This window comes from Lytechinus variegatus, chromosome 16, assembly GCF_018143015.1.
Source record: "Lytechinus variegatus isolate NC3 chromosome 16, Lvar_3.0, whole genome shotgun sequence".
In the NCBI taxonomy this organism is placed as follows: Eukaryota; Metazoa; Echinodermata; class Echinoidea; order Temnopleuroida; family Toxopneustidae; genus Lytechinus; species Lytechinus variegatus.
The window spans coordinates 23,872,978-23,895,264 of record NC_054755.1 but is presented as its reverse complement, the minus strand read 5'-3'; the positions used below and the strand labels follow the sequence as shown (position 1 = coordinate 23,895,264).

Genomic DNA, 22,287 nt, shown 5'->3' with positions numbered 1-22,287 from the left:
TGTGTCCTTCAATTTATTAATATTATTAAAACAATTATAATAATGATAATAATAAAATTACTACCATGGGTGCCATGATCGGGCGCTCAAGTAATGAATGTTGTACTTTAGCATTACATGTATTTCTGAAAAACTGAGGCAAACTGAATTTGTGACTTTGCATTATCAAAATGTGAATCCTTCTGAATCCAAATTTTGCTGCTTAAGTTTGGAAGATTCTGGAACGCATAGAAACAACTTAAATTCACAAATTTCAACTGGATTTGAGATTGATCACTAATGCAGAAAAAATATTGAGATCAATATAAATTTTTAATGTTACATGTTAATGAATCAGTTGAAACTATTTGGCCCGTATTCTGAAGTCAGGTTTAACTTAAACTCGGGTTTAAAATTGTAGTTAAGTATGGGAAACCAAAAGTATCATCATTTTTATTAAATTGTATGTTTCTTGTGTTTACTGTGCTCTTTCCTGATTCATCAATGGTGAAGACAATCATCTATTTATACTTTCTAGACAATCATGAAAGATTTGAGTTGAGAGCCAAGTGGGCTGAAGTATGATATCTCTACTGTTGGTGATTTATGTAACAATTGGCTATCCATACTTAAACCACAACTTTAAACCTGCTTTCAGAATACTGGCCTTTGTGGTTTAAACATTGATATACGTATAAGAATTCAACAATAATAATAATAAACAACATTTATATAGTGCTTAATACAATGTTTCTAAGCGCTGCATAATATTACCCCGGCTTTAGCATGGCTACCCTGATCGGGCGCATCGAGTATTCAAGGAATTCCATCCTATAGGGTATCCATTTACTACACCTGGGTGGAGAGTGGCAAATGTAGACAAATGCCTTGCCAAAGGACGCGAGTGCTGTGGTAGAATTTGAACCCTGGACCTTATCGTTCAAAGTCCAGAGACTTATCCACTGAGCCACAAAAACCTCTTTTGTTACTAACCCTTCTTTTTGAAGTTCCGTAGTTTTGTTTATCAGATCAGATGTTTGGTCTCTGGCAAGCTATTGATTAAAACAGAAAACCGATTAAATAATACATAATTAATATCCATGAGCAAATCTCAAATTCAACATCAAAGCAAGGAAAACTATTTATCATTATATTATTTAATTATCACTTTACATTCAGAAATTTTAAACCGTTGTATTCAGTGACATAAAATGACTTGAAATAAAACTTGAACTTAGACAATCATACAAGAAAGTAAGAAGAATAAAGTTTTTGTTTAATCAAATACCACTTAAAACTACTTAAAATTTTTGCATTCATTGAAAAAAATTGAATTAAAATAAAATGCAATTTTCTTTAAAAAAAATGAAAACAAATCTATTTGTGCTGGGATTATCAACAGAAACACCATTTCATACCTCTTCCTGTTACAAATTCTTAGAATAATATTTTGATTCATCATGCTCCATTAACAAAATACTCAAAAGTCATTTTACAAATTAAAACATCTATGAATATTCATAAACTCTTTAGGTGGTCTGTCATGAATATGCGAAAATTCCCAGATTTGTTTTTCTATTTGGTGATTTTTTTCTGCATATAAGGTATAGCAAATTTTCAGGTACCTTCTGTGAAGTGAAAAATTAAGCAATTAAGTTAATTACGCATTTCTAGAAAAAATTTTACGGGAAAATCGCTAGTATTTGAATCTTTTACCAATTTTGGTAAAATCGTCTGAAATTTTTTAGTTTTTAAGGATTTTTTCGTGCTCGAAACTTCATTTCGTATTTACCGCGTTGCATTATCACCACCATATCACTATAATAATCACGATTGTCATCACCACACTAATAATCCCATTTAGCAATGGTCAAAATTTATTCCTATGATGTCTATGGTCAAGATTATCAATCGTATCTAAAAAATTCATTTCATACAACATTAGCCGACACTGAATGAGATATCATGACAGACCACCTAATTCATCCTCATGACGAATGAAAATCTAGTTCATTTTATGGCTGACTTTCGTGAAGTCTTCAAAAAATGTTCTCTAATTTTTCTCTTTTTTTGTCAAATCAACTTATTATCAAAGTGAACTTTACCTGCAGTCTCTTTGTCATATCTTGACAGCTGTTGTTCATAGCTTCTACATCTTGATTAATGCTATCCAGTTGCTGTATGATAAACGGTTCAAAACAATCAGACATTACATTCTTTTATCTATATCAATTTCTGGTCAATATTCTAATATTTTCTATCGTAACCACATCAAACTGCAAAAAAAATACATTCATAGGTAAATCTTATCGCATTAAAAACAATAATTTAAAAGGCAATACCAAATTCATAAAGCACTTTTGAAAGTGATGTATATGCTACAAAATGGAAAACTGAAAGAAATACATTAATAGCAATATCAAAACATAAGGGATCATACATGTATAATGCGTAGAACATTTTTTGTAAGTTTTCTTAAACATCTAAAAAAAGAGGAATTAAAATATCAAAAAATGCTACTTACATCAGTAACCACACTGAAGGCATCAGCAAACTGCTCACTGATGGCCAAACTCCTTCGTTCTATGTCTCCCCTTAAATTCCTGCGACTGCGAAGGTTGTTGTCTGTGAAGAAAGCTGAAAGGGCCTTCAGAGCCTCGAGTGCATCCTGACCAAAAAAAAGAAAGAAAAAGAAAACGAGATATAACTGTAAAACAAAAAGATGCAAGTTATTTGAGGTAGGCCACAGTATGATCATTGATCATCATTCAATAAGGTTTTAAAAGCAAAAAAGGAACCCATAATGTTGATTTTAAAAAGTGAAAAAGAGAGAGGGGTATAGAAATGGGAGAGGAAAAGAGAGGGAAAGAGAAAGACAGAATGGTGCAAGTGTACATATTAGCTCCAATCACTTCATGTATATGGCAAGAGTTTGTTTGGTAATCTGGTAATTCACTCGTGTATTAAAGCCCCCATTCCACTATGCCGATGTTGGTATGATAATTATATGTTGGTATTATAATTATATGGATTCTCATATTACTGATTTGGTGATGTGATCAGAGGAGCAAGTTATTGAATTTTCAGCTTTCGTTTTGAGTCATGAGATCGTGTGAACTTGTATCTTTATGTGTGTGAGGCCGTGAAGATTCACCTAATTTTCAAGTTTGACAATGTTTCACTTTGAAATCTTATAATTTATTCTAAAACATTTTATTTTTCTATCAATTTTTAAGATAAATAAAATATCTGTATTTTTTTTTAATGATTTGATTTTTTTTTGAAGTTTGAACTGTCTTTCCTCTTCCTTCCTTCCTTCTTTTCTTTCTTTTTTTCTTTCTTTTCAATCCTTCCTTCATCCTTTCTTCTATCCTTTCTGCTGGCCTTTTTTGTTCCATCTATCTGTGTTTTCAATCTTTCATTGCTTTCTTTCCTGATTCTCTCTCTCTGTTCATTTTTCTTTCCTTCCTTTTCATACTTTCCTTCTTTTTTTATTTCCTTCCTTCTTTTTTTCCCTTAATGTTTGTTTGCTCCCTTTTCTCATTTTCTCGTTCTTCTTGTTGTTCTTTCTTTCTGTCATCCCTTCTTTCCTTCTTCCATTCGTTTCTTCCTTCAGTTCTCTCTTGTCTTCCTTTCCATTGTCTTTTCAATTATTTTTTCTTTTCTTCCTGGTCTTTTTCTCTCTTATTTATTTTTCTTTCTTTCCATTCCTTCTTTCTTCATCATTTCTTCTCTCCTTCCTGAATTCCTTTCTTCATTCCATCAATCTTTATTTCCTAGCTTTCCATCCTTTAATTCTGTGTTCATTTATTTTCTTTATTCATTCTTTCTTTTTTCCTTTATTGCTGTTCATTCTTCTTTTTTATTCCTTCATTCTTTCTTTCCTTGAGATTTTCTTTTTGCTTCCTTCTCCCTTTTCCTCTTTCTTTTTGTTCTCTTTTCTTCTTTCCATTATTTTCTTTTTTTTTCATTCTCTCTTCCCTTCATTCTTTCCTACCTCTCTTTCATCCTTTCTTTCATTCTTTCCTTCAATGTTATTTCCTTCTTTCCTCCCTGTTTTAATAATTATCATAATTAATTAAATAATTTTCATAATCATTTCTTTCTAAGAGTGGTGGAAACATTTTTCTTTCCTCCTCATTTTTTCTTACTTTCCTTTTCTTTCTCCCTTTCATTCTTTCTTTTCACACATTAATTCATCTTCCATTTCTTTCTTTATTTCAAAGCATGAAGGAAACATTTTTTTCTTTCCTTTATTCTTTCTTTCATCTTGATTTATCCTCTCTCTCTTTTCATTTTTCCCCTTCATTTTCCATATTTCTTCTCTGTTCTCTTTTCTTTCTTTTTTTCTCTCTTCTTCATTCTTTCTCTTACCCATTTATTCACCCTCCACCTTTTTTCCTTTTTGTCTTTGTAAGTTTTCACTTTCTTTCTTTCCTTCCTTCCTTCTTTATTTCTTTTTTTTATTTCTTTCTTTGTATTCAGTATTATTTTCAGTGATTCTCTTTTTTTGTGTGTGTCATTGACATATACAAAAGTACATGAAAAAAATTATGATAGAGGAAATTGATCATATGGCATAATACCAGGCATATTGACACTAATGTCAGTCATGGCAGGCAAATACAAGGTACAAAGGCCAGTTCATGTTTAAAAGGAAGGGGAAAAAAGCGATGGTATGTAAACCTGCACTTCTTTCTTTTGGAGCGGTAAAACGTTTTGAAAGAGTTTTTTTGGGCAAGTATTTTCCAACTATTTAGGAATTCACTTGCCCGGGCAAGTGCTTAAAAAAAGTTATGTAGCACCCTAATTTAGGACTTCTTATTTCTATTGTTTTATTTTCCTTACCGCCATTCCTTTTGGAGGACGGGAGTTCATAACGGAAGGTATATAAAATATATTTTTACTTGTTAGCACCTCAGAACAATTTTAAAACGTTCCTGGTTGTCCGTTTAGTAATCTAAGATATTTACGACTTCTATTCTGTTATATTTTCCTTTCCCCCATTGTCTAAATAATAAATATGCCATTTATATTTATTTTTATATTATATTTATTTTTGGAAATTGGATTTGGAAATGGGATTTCATAAAGGTATATAAAATATATTTCTACTTGTTAGCACTTCAAATCAATTTTAAAACATTCCTGATTGTCCGTTTAGTAATCTGACATATTTAAGACTCCTTATTTCTATTCTGTTTTATTTTCTTTTCCGCCGTTCCTTTTTGAGAAGGGGATTTCATAACGAAAGGTATATAAAATATATTTTTATTTGTTAGCACCTCAAATCAATTTTAAAACGTTCCTGATTGTCCGTTTAGTAATCTGAGATAGTGAGGACTTCTTATTTCTATTCTGTTTTATTTTCCTTTTTGCCGTTCCTTTTGGAGGACGGGAGTTCATAATGGAAGGTATATAAAATATATTGTTACTTGTTAGCACCTCAGAACAATTTCGAAACGTTCCTGGTTGTCCGTTTAGTAATCGGAGATATTTAGGACTTCTTATTTTCATTCTGTTTTATTTTCCTTTCCTCCGTTCTTTTTGGAGGACGGGAGTTCATAATGGAAGGTATATAGAATATTTTTTTCATTTATTACTATTAGCACCTCAAATCAATTTTCAAATGTTCCTGATCGTCCGTTTAAGCAGCGCGCATGCACGCACGTAATGCACGTGGGCATCGCTAAATTTGGGTGTTGGAAAATATTATCAATTTTTAAAAAAAATGAGCCACACATAATTCCTTACTTGGCGAGAGCCCTGCTTGTTGCCATATTTCCGTCTTTGTTCTTAGCCTACTTACAAGACGCATATAAAGGCCTGGTCACACCGCCCGAGCGTTGTTGGAGCGGTCGTGGAGCGGAAGTGAGAGAGGGTCGAATTTTACAATAATGAAACATCATTGAAAAGTTTCAAAATATTTTTTTTTCTACAAAATAAAAAAAAAAAACACTATAGATTTTGCATTTTAATTTAATAAGTCAACATTAATATTCCACTTCTAAAAGAATCCAGTTTCCAATTGATGAAACATGATTGAACAATCAAACATCTTGACTCTATAACCTTGGGAGGAAAGAATGTTTTAGTGACAAATATTTAAATCAATATCAGCATAATAATCTACTGTATGGCACAATATTATCAAGTATAGTATAGAATGCTATATTTTTTACATTTTTTGGCAATATAAATATATTCTAACACAATTCATATACATAATTGGAACTTACTTCTTATTACCATAAAAAAATTTCGATCATTTACGCATCCAAAAATTTGATGAACTTTCAAGCTCTGATATCCACACTTTACAGGCGAGTATCCACATTGAAACTTGTATGTACAGAAAGTGCACACCTTCAACTGTCTGTAAAAAAGCATGAGATTACATCAACTACGTGCGCATGCGCATTAAACCCCATTTTCGATGAGCCGCCCAGACAGAGGCGATGCCACTTGCAGCAAAACCTGCGTGAAAACCGTGCAGCCAAAACCAGCACTCGCGATGCTCGTATCGTATTCGCACATACCTAATTAGATCAGTAGAGGCGCTGGTCCAAAAATTGGGATTGTCCCAGAAAACAAGTAGGCTAAGAACAAAGACGGAAATATGGCAACAAGCAGGGCTCTCGCCAAGTAAGGAATTATGTGTGGCTCATTTTTTTTTTTAATTGATAATATTTTCCAACACCTGAATTTAGCGATGCCAATTTATATGACAATTTATTGCGTGATCATAAATAATTTATATATATTTATATAAATTATTTTCAATCAAAACTAAATTTTAATATTTGTTAAATAAGAATTTTTGTCTCTAAATTGTTCGTTAAGACGGAATTGCTTTCCAGAAGTACGTCATACATAAGCGGTTCAAGGGTCGACGCTATTGTATTTCCGTTGTTTACATGTGGAACGAGAGGTCTACGCGGCATCAGTTAGGTAAGAAATCTTCATTTTTTTATATTTTTATATAATAATATTTAAAACCTTCCTATGCATTAGGCGTAGGAAGGTGTAAGAATTAATAAAATTAATAGAATTCTCGTGATTTCGGTTTAAAAAGATGGATTTCTTGGGGGAATCCATCTTTGTTTTGGTCCTTCGCTGAAGACACTATGGAGAGTGTCAAGACGTCAATGATGAAGAAGTATATGACATATCTAAAAAAATCATCATCATTGCGTCCTCAAGACTACAATTCCCCCCAGTTCACCGTCTATTTTTCATTGTTGTTGTCGTTGTTCGTTTAGGGCCTGTTTCACGCCCTAGTAGTCTCCTCGGTAGACACTTGGTGTTAGGGACTCAAAGGTAGAAAAAACTGCTAGGTAATTGTTTTTCATGACTTACCGTCTTCCAATAATCTTGTTATGAAATGTGATATGTTTACATTGACTAGCACACTTGATTGGTGTCAGCACTTGACTAGTGAATGAACTTTCCTTGATTTCTTGTGTGAAGAAATCCTTATAACAAGGCTCCACATTAACTTTTTTTGGTGGTGGCCCGTTCGGGCCACCAAAACCTTCAAATAATTTTTTTTGGTGGCCCATTAGTAAAGTTTGGTGGCCCGAAAAATATAAAGAAAAACATTAATTTAAAATAAATAAAACAAAGTGAATTATTCTGCAGTCACTAGTTAACACGTACCACTATTCTTTGTACATCTTTTATGTAAATCGTGCTTGCTGTTATTTTACTTTGCTTATTTTGTGGTAATATATAAATTGTTCTATCATTGTAAATATGAAATGATTGAAAGAGAATAAAAGAATTATATTGTTCCCAGGTTGTGCATTTTTAATCTCCGTGTCGACACACACTCATAATGGTAAAGTAAATAGTGCATTTAGCAAACTCAGATAGATTTACAAAACAATTATTTTTCCTTTCTTCCTTTTTGATCATAAAACCTAGATTATGCAGGCCCCAAATCCAGTTTATTTTCTCTTTTCCAGCATATTATAGCAGGAGAAAATCACAGAAAAATATGCTGCAGAATTTGCAGAACAAAAGAAAAAATGAAGAAAGAAATGAAAACAAAGAACAGGAAAAAAACATTTGAGAAAAAAACAAGAAAATGTAACTTTGTAAGAAAAATGAATAAGACAAAATTATAAAAAAATGGGGCAAATTATTATTATTATTCAGTAGAAACATGTTCTTTAATCAGGCATATTCAATGGGAAGGGGTATAAATGGTTTAATCACTGTAAAAAAAAAATGAAAGAAAAAAAATGAGAAAACGGCAAAAATTATCTGGAAAAAAACAGTGAGAAAATTCCTTCCCTATATTTGACAAAATGATGGAAAAATTCACATTTCATATCAATGAAATGCCTTCCCAAAGTATTTACTTCCTTAAGAGTGGTTTAAGAAGTCATTTGTAAACAAGAAAGAAAGAAACTGCCTATTTATTTTTGGCTGGAAGAGACACAGCTTCGAAATAAACCAAATATCAACATACATACAAATGCACATACGGGACTGTGATGTACTCACCTATGTGTTTTATGTGTATTAATGCATTTGGAAATCGGTCTTTTTGAGTCAAAAGAGAGGTCATAATTCCTCCTTATAATGCTTGCAGATAATCAGGTTTCAGTAATACGGACTGTAGAAGGGCATTTCATTGGTGTAAAATGTGACTCTGACGTAGATTTTCAGAGTTCTGGGGAAGATTTCTTAGCAGTAACATTTCGCATCGCAGCTCCCTGAGTCTGAATAGTCTGCTCGTGCACAGCTAGCTAGCTGCAGTGGTTTCATGCACGCAAAGCTCAGCCAGACAGCAGGCGCGGCCGGCTGAATAATAGTTACTGTATGCTAGCGGTAGTAGGCCTACGTACTGTCATGACTATGCAATCTTTGTGTGTGTGTATTTGTGTGTAGATTAACAAAAAAGGCGCATGACGAATTGGCTTGCAATTTGAACTGCAGAAAGTTGACAAATACATGCAAAATCGGGAGAAAAATTGCGCTACTTTGAAAATTATTGGTTGCCCGATTCGGCCCACCAAAACTTAACATTTTTTCAATAATGGTTGCCCGAGATGAATTTTTGGTGGCCCCGGGCCACCGCTAATGTCGAGCCTTGCTTATAAACTGAGACAGTCCCTGTAAACTGGGACTATCCCAATTTTCTGACCAGCGCCTCTACTGTAGTCACTCATTCAATGAACAAGGTTATAATATAACCTTGTTCTCAGTTATATCTCCATGTGAGGCAAATTAAGGGTGGCAATGTTTGGCTTATTTCCTCTTTTTCTTTGGGGCAAATGCTTGATTTTTTTACACTGACAGTTTTCATTACACCTATTATTCATACTACTTGGCTCTTATTTCAATTTGATTCTTTAAATCATTTTTTTCTTAATTAAAAATAGAGATCAAAAAATGAAAATTTTCTTGCCATATTACTTTCCACCAATAGAGGGCGTACACAAAAATATGCCCCAAATTCAAGTTTTTGAGCGCTCTGGTGAATACAAAAATCATTCCCAAGTTACTAATGAAAAATAAATTGCAACTGTATGAAAATTAGTAATTTTGGTCACAAAAGTGATATTTTAATGATTTTTTGAAGTGTGTGCTCTGTACAACATTGGCATACCATAGTCCTACCTGTAGATTCACCACAGGCAGGGTGGTAGCAGTGAACAAGTGACTGTAGTGTAGATTTAGAGCATTGTACAGAGGGCGGCGATATCATGAGCAGTGCCAGTTTAAAAAAAAACTTCATTTGGCCGATGAATATCATACCAGGCTTCATTGGGGAGTAAGCCTACATACAGTAGAAATAATTTTACTCCCCAAGAAGCCTCCAGGCTAGTCTAAGACAGAGTCGGACTCAGAGAGTTACACTACAGTTTGACTTAGTTTAGTACGTGTACACATCGTCGATTTCAAGACATGGGACTGAAGTCAAGAGAAAGAAAAAAAGTTTTTTTATACCTTGTCATTTTCAAGCCTTGTTTCAAGGATTTTGTTGAGTTTTCTGGATAGTGGGTTACTGGTTCCTTGTGAGGTATCCACACCACCTCCTTCTGTGACAGCTGATGTCGATTTTCCAGACATATTTGTACTTAACTAAAGCCGGAGAACGACTTCTCTACTTCTTTCGCCCCTTTCTGGTACGTGGCGTATATGGCAAGCCATAAGTGTAAGAAATAATGTACAGTAAAACCATTGAGATCTCTATAATGAGTAAAACTTATCTTTCTTATGACACAAATTCCCAGATTCTCAGTACAGTATTGAATGTTACGTATATGATTTAAAATTTGGAATAATTCCCCATTATTCATTTATATATCAATTTCTTGACAAAACACAAAAAACAATAAATTTCTTTCATTTTGAAGTAGTGACACGTACCATTCTGCTAAGTTTCTCCCCCGGATCAAGTCCCGGATCAAGTGCCCCAATTGGATACCCCTTATCTTTTCTAATTGGTCCAAAATTCGAAGTATGCTTATATAATTTTTTTAGCGCCCTTTAGTTTCTGCAAGCGCAGTGCCCCCCAAAAAAATCAATTAGGAAAAAAATGTTCCTTTTTTTAAAATGTGCTCTTTGTAATGTAACACTGTGTGCACATTCCCAATTTGGTCACGGTTCTCTTACTGCATTTCAGATTGTGAATTATTTTATTATTCATTATCTTTTTTCTTCTCCCCTGGAGGGGCACACATTCACAAATTTTCAGATTCTCACTACAATATTGAAATTTAGGTGTATGATTTAAAATTTGAATGCATGGGAATTATTAGCCCATTATTCACCTATTTATCAATTTCTTGACAAAACACAAAACAATAAATTTCTTTCATTTCGAAGAAGTAAAGCCACTCTGCTATGTTTCTCCCCCGATCAACAAAGTCGGGTGAATATATATATTCAACGAAAATTTTAAAATGTTATGCCTACAAAAGACACTTGGCCTCCTTCCTCGAGGTGTCAATCAAAAAAAAAACGGCCCATCTTGCCATCTGCACACTTTCCTGTAATGACATGGTCCTGTGTTTTCTTCAATTAATAAAACGTGTCTTTCCTTGGAATAACTAACGAAAACTTTCTCTCCAACAACAAAATCACCTCAATGGGAAGTAATATAACTATAAATTGTAATTATCATCAGAATAAACAACAAAGCAAGTTCTACTTTTTAAAATTTCCAAATTTTTCCAGACCACTCGCTTATGAAATAATAATCCAACTGTACATATACAAACAATGAAAAATGCAACTTTGCAACAACAACCGAAAAAAGGTGCACAAACCGAGTAATCAAGCAAAGATGCACCTTTCACTCGAAAAGCGAAATTGCACCTGAATATTGTCGTATAGAGACCTAATTGGGTCTGGGAACATATAAAATTAACGAATGTTGATGGGTCTGCATATATCGAAACTTTGCATTAATCACATACTTTATTAACATGTTTTGGGAGAAGTTATTATAAGAAAGTGGTCTACATGCACGTTGGTTTTGAATTTTTATTTGAGGAAATCAGGTCGTTTGGCTAAGGTAGTCATTTTAGTAACTGTTTCTTCAATCTTTGTTGTAGATCCTTAGATATGGGAAACCAGCTATTGTGTATAGGTGTTTATTTTATACCCCATTCATTGACGGATCCAGGGGGCACATCTAGAACGCCCCCCCCCCTATAGAGCCATAAAAAAATCAAATTTTGATAGTCACAGCACATAACATTTTAATGTAAAAATGTCGTTCATACGCAGGTGAGGAGCTTTTTTTTTGCTTGTCAAATTTTCATCTGGAAAATTTGTACCCCCTCCCCCTCCGCTTGAAAAATCCCTGATTCATGTGTATACAAACAGGTATAACAAAATGCAAGGGCTAGCTATCATAAGCAGAATAGCTAGAGAGAATATTAGCCAAAATGCGGTTTTATGTAATTAAAGTTATGTTATGCTTATATTTCTTTTTTTTTCAATTAAATCTATTTTATTTTATTTTCAACAGAAGGACAAAAAATGTGGTTGAAATAGTTACAAGAAATTATACAGACAAAATAAATTCAGGCATGTACAGTATATGATATTTATCTATAAGTAGAAGTAAAACAAAATAGAGTATTATATATAAGCAAAATATCATAACCATTATAAAATAAAATTCTGAAAAAATGGAGGGATTCACTAAAAAGCAGTGCTTGTATTGTGTGGACCCCTCTAAATAATTATTTTAGAATTGCCAACGAAGACAGACACGAAGGTGACAAAACAGAGAACAGCCGAACAAAAAAAATAAAGAACAAGAAACAAGAAAAAATGGAAGCACACACAAGGGATAGATCAAATAAAAAGGGATAAAAGGTAAAGAAAGATAATAGAGCAGGACTTAAACGCGCGGACAATAACAAAAAAAAGAAAATAAGTTGAAAAGGCGTGAAATGGTGAATTTAATGATATGATTATTTAAAATTGAGTAAATGATGGCCTGTATGCTTTCTGAAAATTATTTTTAAGTTTCACTTTAAAAGAACAAAGAGATAGGCTTTAATAATATCTTTAGATTTAGATTTATTCATTTTCCGTTCACAAAGCACATCAAATAACAATACAAAGTCAAATATAAAGTACAACATCAATGATATCGGAATAATGCATAAGAATTTAAAGGTATAAACAATGAGAACTAATGCGAACTAAAGTAACTTTGACTAACAACTATATAAATCAGAACGCAGGGGCTTGCCAAGAAAAGCTAAACTTGTATGAGAGGCAAGCCCCTGTAGTTTCAATACGTGTATACAAAACTATAGTATAAAGGAGAGACGGAAGACAGTTTAAAAGGAGGCTATACAAAATATCGAAGGTAACTTTACTAAGGGAGTCCAATTAGAACCTCGGGCCATCGTAAATGTTTTTGGGGTTTTTTTTAGCTATACTAGTGTTCTTAAAAGAGGTAAATGGAACTCATTAGACTGTCTCGTAAAGGGTAATGATCGATTTTGAAGGAACATTGAATAAAATACGTGAGGAAGTGAATTGTTATTATATTTATACATAAATTGGCCTAAGTGAAACAGATTTATTTTTAGCAGCTTGTTTTCAGCAAACAATGGGTCTGTGTGTGAAAGAAATGAAGAATGGTTAATTATACGGAGAGACTTCTTTTGTAATAAGAAGAATAAATCATTAGTATAAGGTTTGTGGAGGAAAATGAAAATTCAGTTTATTAATTATGCCGATGTTGCAACTTTACAAATATTTTCAATGTGATATAAAGAGGGAGATGGGAGGGGGAGAGTGATGTGAGTGAGTGTGAGTACACGTGCAAGTGAGAGCTTTACAATGAGCTCAATTGCAAAAGGGGTTAAATACCTTTTTAATCGAATTTGATTTTTTTTTCTCAATGTAGAGGCTTTATAGTAACTTTTTATACCCAAACAAGTTTCCCATTAAAAAGTGAACAAAAAATGACAAAGAAAATTTACTTTTTTAAAAAAGGCGAGTTAGATCTATTTCAGTTTGCTTGCAAAAGGGTTATGGATCCACAAAGGAAATTTTCGGAATAGAATACAAGGAATATTTTTTTCAAAAAATGTGAAGACAGGTAAATTTCTTTTATTCTCAAAGGCGTGGTAAGGTATCATGAAAATTTAGATTTCGCTCAAGAATATAACAATATGGGAGAATAGAAAAATGATTTTCTTGGAATCGATCTAGCCGTTTTCGCAAACAAGTTCTCAAAACCTATAGAATTTTAGTCGCTCTGATGATACCAAAGAAAAATTTGAAATTCCTATTAAAACGTGAATAAAAGTAGTAAATAAAAATCACTTTTTTATTCCAAAGGGATCGTGTCCATTTCAGTTTGCTTGCTTGCAAAAGGTTAGATCCATAATGTAAATTTTTTGAAGAAAAAAAATGAAGACAGGTAAATTTTTTTTATACCCAACTTGATATTTACACGGCAGGGTATATAGTACATCATGACAATCTAGTTTCTCATTAGAATATTGCAATATAGGAGAATGAAAGAAAAATGGAAATGGTCCAAAATGGATTTAACCCCCTTTTGCAACCAAACTCTTTTACGAAACTTTATGATAAATTTAAAGAGATGCTTTATATTATTTGGTAAAGCAGCCGTGATTAAGTGTTGATTTGTGGGCAATCATTGGTTTTGTTAAAGGTCAAGTCCACCTCAGAAAAATGTTGATTTGAATCAATAGAGAAAAATCAGACAAGCACAATGCTGAAAATTTCATCAAAATCGGATGTAAAATAAGAAAGTTATGACATTTCAAAGTTTTGCTTATTTTTAACAAAATAGTTACATGAAAGAGCCAGTTACATCCAAATGAGAGAGTCGATGATGTCACTCACTCACTATTTCTTTTTTTTATTGTTTTAATTATACAATATTTCAATTTTTTAGAATTCGATGATTAGGACCTCCTTGCCTGAATCACAAAATGTTGAAATAATGGAATTCCACGTGTTCAGGGAGGAATGAAACTTAATTTCACATGACAATGACGAGAAAGTCAAAATATTTCATATAATAAAATACAAAAGAAATAGTGAGTGAGTGATGCCATCACTTCCCTCATTTGCATACCGACCGATATGTGCATATAACTGTTTTGTGAAATGATACGAAGCTTTATAACTTTCTTATTTTACATCCGATTTTGATTAAATTTTCAGTGTTAAGCTTGTTGAATTTTTCTCTTTTTATTCAAATCAAGTTTTTGTTGGGGTAGACTTGTCCTTCAAATGTAAGTCTGATGAATGTCGTGTTGCGTATGAGTGACTTGGCTCTGTAATGAATATTTTGGAAATTGAGCTGTATATTATAGGGCAATGTGTCGGTACAGTATTTTGTGGTGGAAAATTTGTGTATAAAAATAGCAGTATGATACAGTGGCGGGGGGGGGGGGGCCGCAGCCGGCCCGTGCCCCCCCCTTGAGAGCCATTATCAAATTTTTTAACGTAAATAAGTATACTTTTTTCCCCCAAGTGTGCCCCCCCCCCCTTTGAAAGCGATGACTTTTTTATTTTATTTTCATCGGGAAAATGTGCCCCCCCTGGAAAATCCTGGATCCGCCCCCGGTTTGATAGGTGTGGATATCATAAATTTTCAATATCACGGTATGGGCGAGCTAAATGAGAGTGATAATACCAAGTGCATGCTTTATTTTGAAGGCGCAATATTGAATTTAATTTAGTTTTGTTACTATTTCCCTGTACTATAGTATACAATGAATGTTCATGAGTGCAATGGACAAAATACTTCATGAGGTGAATTAAAGATGAAAAAATGATCCATTCGACTCGGCTACACCTCGTTGAATGGATCATTTTTCATCTTTCACCGAATGAAGTATTCTGTCCATTGCACGAATGAAAAAAAAACATTCATTATTTGGTTTCTATGACACCTAAAAAATGAATTTCGATGCGAGTTCGGTCTGTTGTCACGTCATTACAACAAGCGCACCGCCGCCGAGTCTCGGTGCGCGCGTGCAATGGACGAAATCGTATGGACCAAAGACAAATGAATAAAAATACGAAATGGTATGGACCCAAAATTGCACGATTAATGGATCCAAAATTGCACCGTTGATGACGTCATTGCAAAATGGGCTGAATGAACGATATCAAACAACCAATCAAATCACATCTATCTAGGTGTCATATAATAAGATATATTTATGTGACAAAACTCTTTGGGAGAGATGATATTCCAATTATGCAAAATGCCTATGCCTCTTGGCTTGCAAACGTCATGCTAATGGACTTGAATACTCCAGGTTAGAATCTATCAATATGCCTCAAAATTTAGTTTCCTGTTTTTCGTCAGTGGGCATATATCATTGATGTAAATATCATTGCTAAATACAAAGAATAAATTGAAGTTTGCTTTACTGATGTTGATAATTTCTTTAATTTTTGAGAGGTGTAACAACTATGTTCTGGTGTTCGTCACCTGCGAATAAAACATAGTAAAGGCGATGTTTACAATATAATTCATTCACATTAAAAACAATAAAGCGCCTAGGATTGAACCCTGTGGTATGCCACATTTTAACGGGACATATATCACAGATGATTTTAATTAGCGTACTGACGTCTTTTAAGAAAGTATGATCCCTCTGATTCTTAGCTTAGGTCTTAAATTTACTTAGTAAAATAGAATGGTCCATTGCATCGAACGCCTTAGATAAATTCATAAAAACGCCAGTAGTGTCGAGTTCTTTTTTTTACGATTAAGTTTTTGTTCATAAAGTTGTAAAATTGCAAAATCACTCGAATGATTTTTCATGAAACTATACTGGTTGGAGATTATCAAGTTTTTCGAGTAAAAATTTAGTATAAACGACTGTAAATTTTTTTCTTTACTTGGTAACTATTGGCCGGTAGTTTACGTTCGACATGTCATGGGTCGTCCGTCCAAATCCGTCGTCTATTGTTTTTAGAGAATCGGGAAAAATACTTTTGGAGAGATAAATATTTAATATATGTGCAAAAGATAAAGCTAGGAAAATTATTTGCTTTAATAAATAAATATCATTTCACAAAATATCACAGAACAAATTAACAGTTTGCGGCTGAGAAAATGAAGAGTGTCATTTCCCATTCTTTATCGAACGCACGTTTGGCACTCCATACATTTCATCTCCAATCGATTAACTTCGGACGACATCCATCTCTCCGACAGTCCGAGGTTTTTTTTTTCTGCCAAAATTTTCTTTTCTTTCTTACTCCGACTAAAAAGAAGTAGAAAAAAGAAGAAACAGATGTGCTAGAAGTAATGTGGATTAATCCAATTATTCAACTGAAATTCAAAGGCTGATTTGGAATTCTTATTTCAATTTTCATTGATGAGATCAAATGAAACCCAACGACAACACAGTCAACAGAAAGGAGTTCATTTACTCGCACATCTCGAAGAATAATTTCGGCGGTACCGGTACACTTGCCCGGCCCCCGAGTCGGGCGGGCAGGCAGGGCAGCGTGGCCGCCTCGTCTGCTGTACCGCCGTTTCGTCTTTGACTTTGGTTGGTTGGGCTTGCTGGGCATAAAAAGTAAAACTGAACAGACTGACGCAGTCATCTTCTTAGGCGGGTCGGACGTCGGATCGGGATATGGGGCCTGACCTTCTAACTCTGTGTAGTATACATCATGTACATCATCATACTCTCTATCAACAGTTAAACTTTGGTAAGTACCGTAACATTCGTAAGTTGTCAGCTGGCAGCCGTCTGTTTCGACTTCGAGGTGCAAATCTGCAAGGAGTTTTTTAACATTTTTAATTTAAAAAAAAAAAAATCTTGTAACATTACATAGCTCAGACGGCCCGCTATCGTGCAGCCATCATTAGGGTTAACAATACAAATTCCCCCCGACGGGGCTCATCGATTTTTGTCTTTTTTCATAAAAATATATTAAAAGAACTGTACCAAAAAAAAATTATTCCGTTTTGGCCTGAGATGTACCGAAACGGAAAAATAAACTTAAAAGTGGAAAGAACAATGACTTTCAGCTGTCACGCAACTTCATTTACGTGTTTTATCCGAACTTAATACATAAACATATGGCCATTAAAGGGATTGTCCGGGCTGAAAATATTTATATCTTAATACATAGAGTAGAATTCACTAGCAAAATGCGAAAAATTTCATCAAAATCAGATAACAAATAATAAAGTCATTGAAGTTTAAATTTAGAAATATTTTGTGAAAAAAGTCGTCATGAATATTCATTAGGTGGGCTGATGTCACATCTCCACTTTCCGTTTTCTTATGTTATTACATAAAATCATGATTTTTTTCATTATTTTATACTTGTGTGAATAATGTTTCTCCCTATAATGAAATAAGCTACAGTACATGTACATATCTAATGCACTAAATCAGTTGTCAATCCAATTTTTCTAGTTCTTGGAGGAAAACATTTGAATAAACCTAATTTCATTTTCATATAATAAAGTACAAAAGAACAAGTGGGGATGTGACATCATCAGCCCACCTGATGAATATTCATGATGACTGTTTTCACAAAATATTGCTAAATTTTAAAATTCAATAACTTTGTTATTTGTTATCCGATTTTGATGAAATTTTCAGCATTTCGCTCAGTGAATTCTACTCTGTTTATTACGCTATTAATACTTTCAGCCCGGACCATCTCTTTAAGTTCCTGTACAGATCGAGCTACATCAAATCTTAACCTGAGGTTAAGTTTTTTAAATGACATCATAACTTAGAAAGTATATGGATCTAGTTCATGAAACTTGGCCATAAGGTTAATCAAGTATGACTGAACATCCTATTAGAGTTTCATGTCACATGACCAAGGTCAAAGGTCATTTAGGGTCAATGAACTTAGACCATGTTGGGGGAATCAACGTCAAAATCTTAACCTGAGGTTAAGTTTTTGAAATGTCATCATAACTTAGGAAATATATGGACCTAGGTCATTAAACTTGGACATTAGGTTGATCAAGTATCACCAAACATCTTGCTTGAGTTTCACATCACATGACCAAGGTCAAAGGTCATTTGGGGTCAATGAACTTTGGCTGATTTGGGGGTATCTATTGAATTACAATCAAAACTTTAAAAGTTTTTGAATCTGATTCATGAAAATTGGACATAATAGTAATCAAGTATCACTCAACATCCTGTGCAAGTTTCAGGTCACATGATCAAGGTCAAAGGTCATTTAGGGTCAATAAACTTTGGCCGAATTGGGGGTATTTGTTGAATTACCATCATAACTTTGAAAGTATGTTGGTCTAGTTCATAAAACTTGGACATAAGAGTAATCTAGTATCACTGAACATCCTGTGCGCATTCTAGGTCACATGACCAAGGTCAAAGGTCAATGAACTTTGGCCATAATGGGGGTATCTGTTGAATTACCATCATAACTGCAAGTTTATTGATCTGACTTTTGAAACTTGGACCATGGAGCTAACAGAGAAGGAGAACCATCTTCCAATTCCTCTGTTAATCCTTTGTTATTGCTTCCTTCGGGCGAAGGAACGATATCTAACATCAATCGGCGAGCCGCCAGGCCAAAGTTAGAGCAAGCTTACATAACGCGATAAGCCCCCTCGTAAAATCTGAGGTCAGAGATTTTTTGAAGGACCCTGCGAGGCACCGCCGTAAACAACGTTCTCCCACATAACTTCCCCCGAGCTCATTTTTTTTTCAAAATTGAAACACGACTTGCTGTTCTTCTAACATCCATATCTCTTTGTACGGATTCCTGATGTACGTCTTTTATGTATGGTTGAACTTCTGAGATGATCCCCTTTGCATACATACCAAATACGTTGCAATCTGAATTGACTCAACAAAATTACAAACGGAGGAAGTTGGAGATTGGTCATTTTAAGTATGTCTGTCTTTCTTCCGTACTTAAATCTTTTCCTAACCGTACCTGGTTTAGAAATTATAATACGGAGAAAAAGCATACTTTGAGCTTAATTTTCATGCCAAGATCATTTGCGAGAAAACAATAGAATCGATAATATAACGACGAATCTGCGGGGCATTTCTCTGGCGATTGTCGCATCGTGGAGTACCCTCCGGTTCCCCACGCATTCCTATTTGTGTAAGTTGAAAGTGAGTGTAATGAATGACGGGAGCCGTGCTCGCTCAGCTCTTGTCTCTGTATCGTTTTTGGACAATAGCAGGGGCCGCGGAGCGAACAGATTTAATTTACAAACCAGTAAAAAGGAGAACAAAGTATAAAAATTGTTATTCTACATAATAAAGAAATTAAAAACAACATGTTTGGGACCACAAAGAAGTATACCCAGTTCTATGTCAGGACGATTCATTTTAAGTTACAAAGTCATTTGGAAATAATTACAAGCGAAGTTTTACAATTTTTAGGACCAAAAATAATCATGATTTAAAATTATTTTAGAGAACAAAATAAAAGATGATTACAATTATTGAATTCATATCTTTAGTTTAATCTAAAGAAAAAAAGGCTTCCAAAATATAAAGTGTCCGGACACCTGACCCCCCCCCCCCTCATTTCTAAAACATTCTATTCTGTTCTAGACATATTAAGAAACAGGCCGAATATCATTATGATTTTTGTTAGATTAGGAGATTTTTTGTATGTTTAAGATTGTACTTTTTTCTTTCTTTCTTTCATATCCTTTTTCTGGCATCATTCTATCCTTCCTCTTTGCCCTTTTTTTTATTCCATCCTATCTTTCTTTCCTGATCTTCTCTCTCTGTTCATTTTTCTTTCCTTGTTTGTCTTACTCTCCGTCCTATTTTAAATTTCCTTTTTTCCTTCATTTTTTCTTTCCACTTTTCTTTGCTTCCTTCTCCCTTTTCTTTTCATTCTTTCTCGATCCTTCCATTATTTTCTTTTTTAAAATTCTCTCCTTAATTTTTTCCTCCCTCTCTTTCATCCTTTTTTTCATTCTTTATTATATTTTTTCCTTCTAATTTGTGTCCTTTTTTCTTTATTTCCCTCCCTCCCAGGGTGACCAGACGTTCCGTATTTCCCGGGATTGTCCCGTATTTTTGTCCCGGCGTCCCGACAAACCCTTCCCGGGACGCCTTTTTGTCCCGTATTTAAGAATATTGAACAAAATGTAGTTAATGCATTTAAAAGTGGTGATTTTTTTCATCAAATAACCAACAGATGACGAGCAGAGATAACAATGAAACTAATTTGGAGATGTAATCGGTGGAACAAATTATTTAGTTTTCATAACTAGATTAAAAAACACCAAACTTCATTATGATTTTTGTTAGATGACTTGATTTTTTTGTTTGCTTGAAGTTTGAACTTTTTTCCTTTTTCTTTTGTATCATTCTTTGTTCATCCTTATATCCTTCCTGCTTGCCCTTTTTTGTTCCATCTATCTTTATTTCCGATCTTTTTTTCCTGAACCTTTCTCTCTCTCTCTGTTCATTTGTCTTTCTTTCCTTCTTTCTGTTACTTTTCTTTATCAAATTTCCATTCCTTATTTCCTGAATTCATTCATTCTTTCTTTCCTTTTGCTTTTCTTTGCTTCCTTCTCACTTCCTCTCCCCTTTTTCGTTCTCTCCTTCAATTATTTTCTCTTTTTTGTCATTTTCTCATCTCTTCATTCTTTCCTCCCTCTCTTTCCTCCTTTCTTTCATTCTTTATTTTATTTTTCCCTCCAATTCTTTTCCCTTATAATTTTCTTTCCCTTCCTTCCTCCCTATTTTCTTCTTTCTTTGTTTGTTTCTTTCTTCCAAAGAATGAAGGAAAATATTTCTTTCCTTCATTCTTTCTTTCCTTTTCTTTTTCTTTCTCACTTTCTTTTTTCCTTTCTCTTCTTTATTTTGTCTTCCACACATCTATTCATCTTCCCTTCCTTTCTTTTTTTGTCTTTCTATATTCATTTCAAAGAATGACGGAAACCTTTTTTCTCTCTTTTATTCTTTCTTTCATCCTTCTTTTATTCTAATTTTCTTTAATGTTTTTCTTTTCATTTTCCCCTTCAGTTCATTTTTCCTTTCCTTTTTCCTTTTCTTTTGTCTTTTCTTTCTCTCCTTCATTTACCCTCCCTTTCAATTCTTTATATTTTTTTCACATGTCTAACATTGTGTATCTTTTTTGATCTTTTTTGTTGATTGTCCCGTCTTTCTTTCTTTCAAAGAATAAAGGAAGCATTTTTCTCTTATTCGTTCTTTCTTTCCTCATCCTTTTTCTTGTTTCTTTTATTTCTCTCCCTTATGTTTTCTTTCACACATCTTCCCTTCCTTCTTTTCTTTTTCTTTCCTTCTAAATTCATTTCAAATAATGACGGAAACGTTTTTTCTTTTATTCTATCTTTCATCATTTTATTCTAACATTCCTTTTTTTTCTTTATTTTTTCCTTCATTTTCCCCTTCATTTTTTTCTTTCTATCCGTTCTCAATTCAACTCTTTTCGTTCGCCTTTTCATTCCCTCCTTCATTATTTCGTTCACCCCCCCCCCCCCCCCACCTTCCAATTCTGTACATTTTTCCCCAAGTCAAACACCGTGTAGCCTCCTTTGTTGATCTTTTTTAAGATCTGGCTCGGTCGATCCGCTCATGCAGCGTACTTTGTCGATTGTCCCGTATTTCTTTTTTGTGAAATCTGGTCAGGCCTGCATTCAGCTGGTTCCAAAACCAGATTTTCGTCTTCGAAATCACGACGTTCGAAATCGTGAGCCGCCATGTTTGCATAAAATTCGTGAAGCCGATGTGAAATGCATTATGGGTGAAAACACTACTGCGCAAGCGCAAACCCGAGCTGTTGATCGCGTCGATCAACTTTCCTTATCTGATTTAC

At 33.9% G+C, this 22,287-nt stretch overlaps 2 protein-coding genes across 2 annotated transcripts in view; one reads left to right on the top strand and one right to left on the bottom strand.

Annotated features, from left to right (window-relative positions):
* Positions 1 to 10,094, bottom strand: part of LOC121429556 (conserved oligomeric Golgi complex subunit 6-like) — a 35,301-nt gene extending 25,207 nt beyond the window's left edge. Inside the window, exons 1-4 of the mRNA XM_041626635.1 lie at positions 9,940 to 10,094; positions 2,504 to 2,647; positions 2,085 to 2,156; positions 973 to 1,031 (exon numbers count right to left, since the gene is read on the bottom strand). Coding sequence (XP_041482569.1) covers positions 973 to 1,031; positions 2,085 to 2,156; positions 2,504 to 2,647; positions 9,940 to 10,062 — 398 coding nt within the window. The 5' untranslated portion in view covers positions 10,063 to 10,094. The remainder of the gene's footprint in view (positions 1 to 972; positions 1,032 to 2,084; positions 2,157 to 2,503; positions 2,648 to 9,939) is intronic.
* Positions 10,095 to 17,160: 7,066 nt separating this feature from the next.
* The window catches only part of LOC121429681 (carbohydrate sulfotransferase 1-like), a 35,579-nt gene continuing 30,452 nt past the window's right edge, over positions 17,161 to 22,287 (top strand). Inside the window, exon 1 of the mRNA XM_041626840.1 lies at positions 17,161 to 17,184. The gene's annotated coding sequence lies outside the window, so the exon portion shown is untranslated. The remainder of the gene's footprint in view (positions 17,185 to 22,287) is intronic.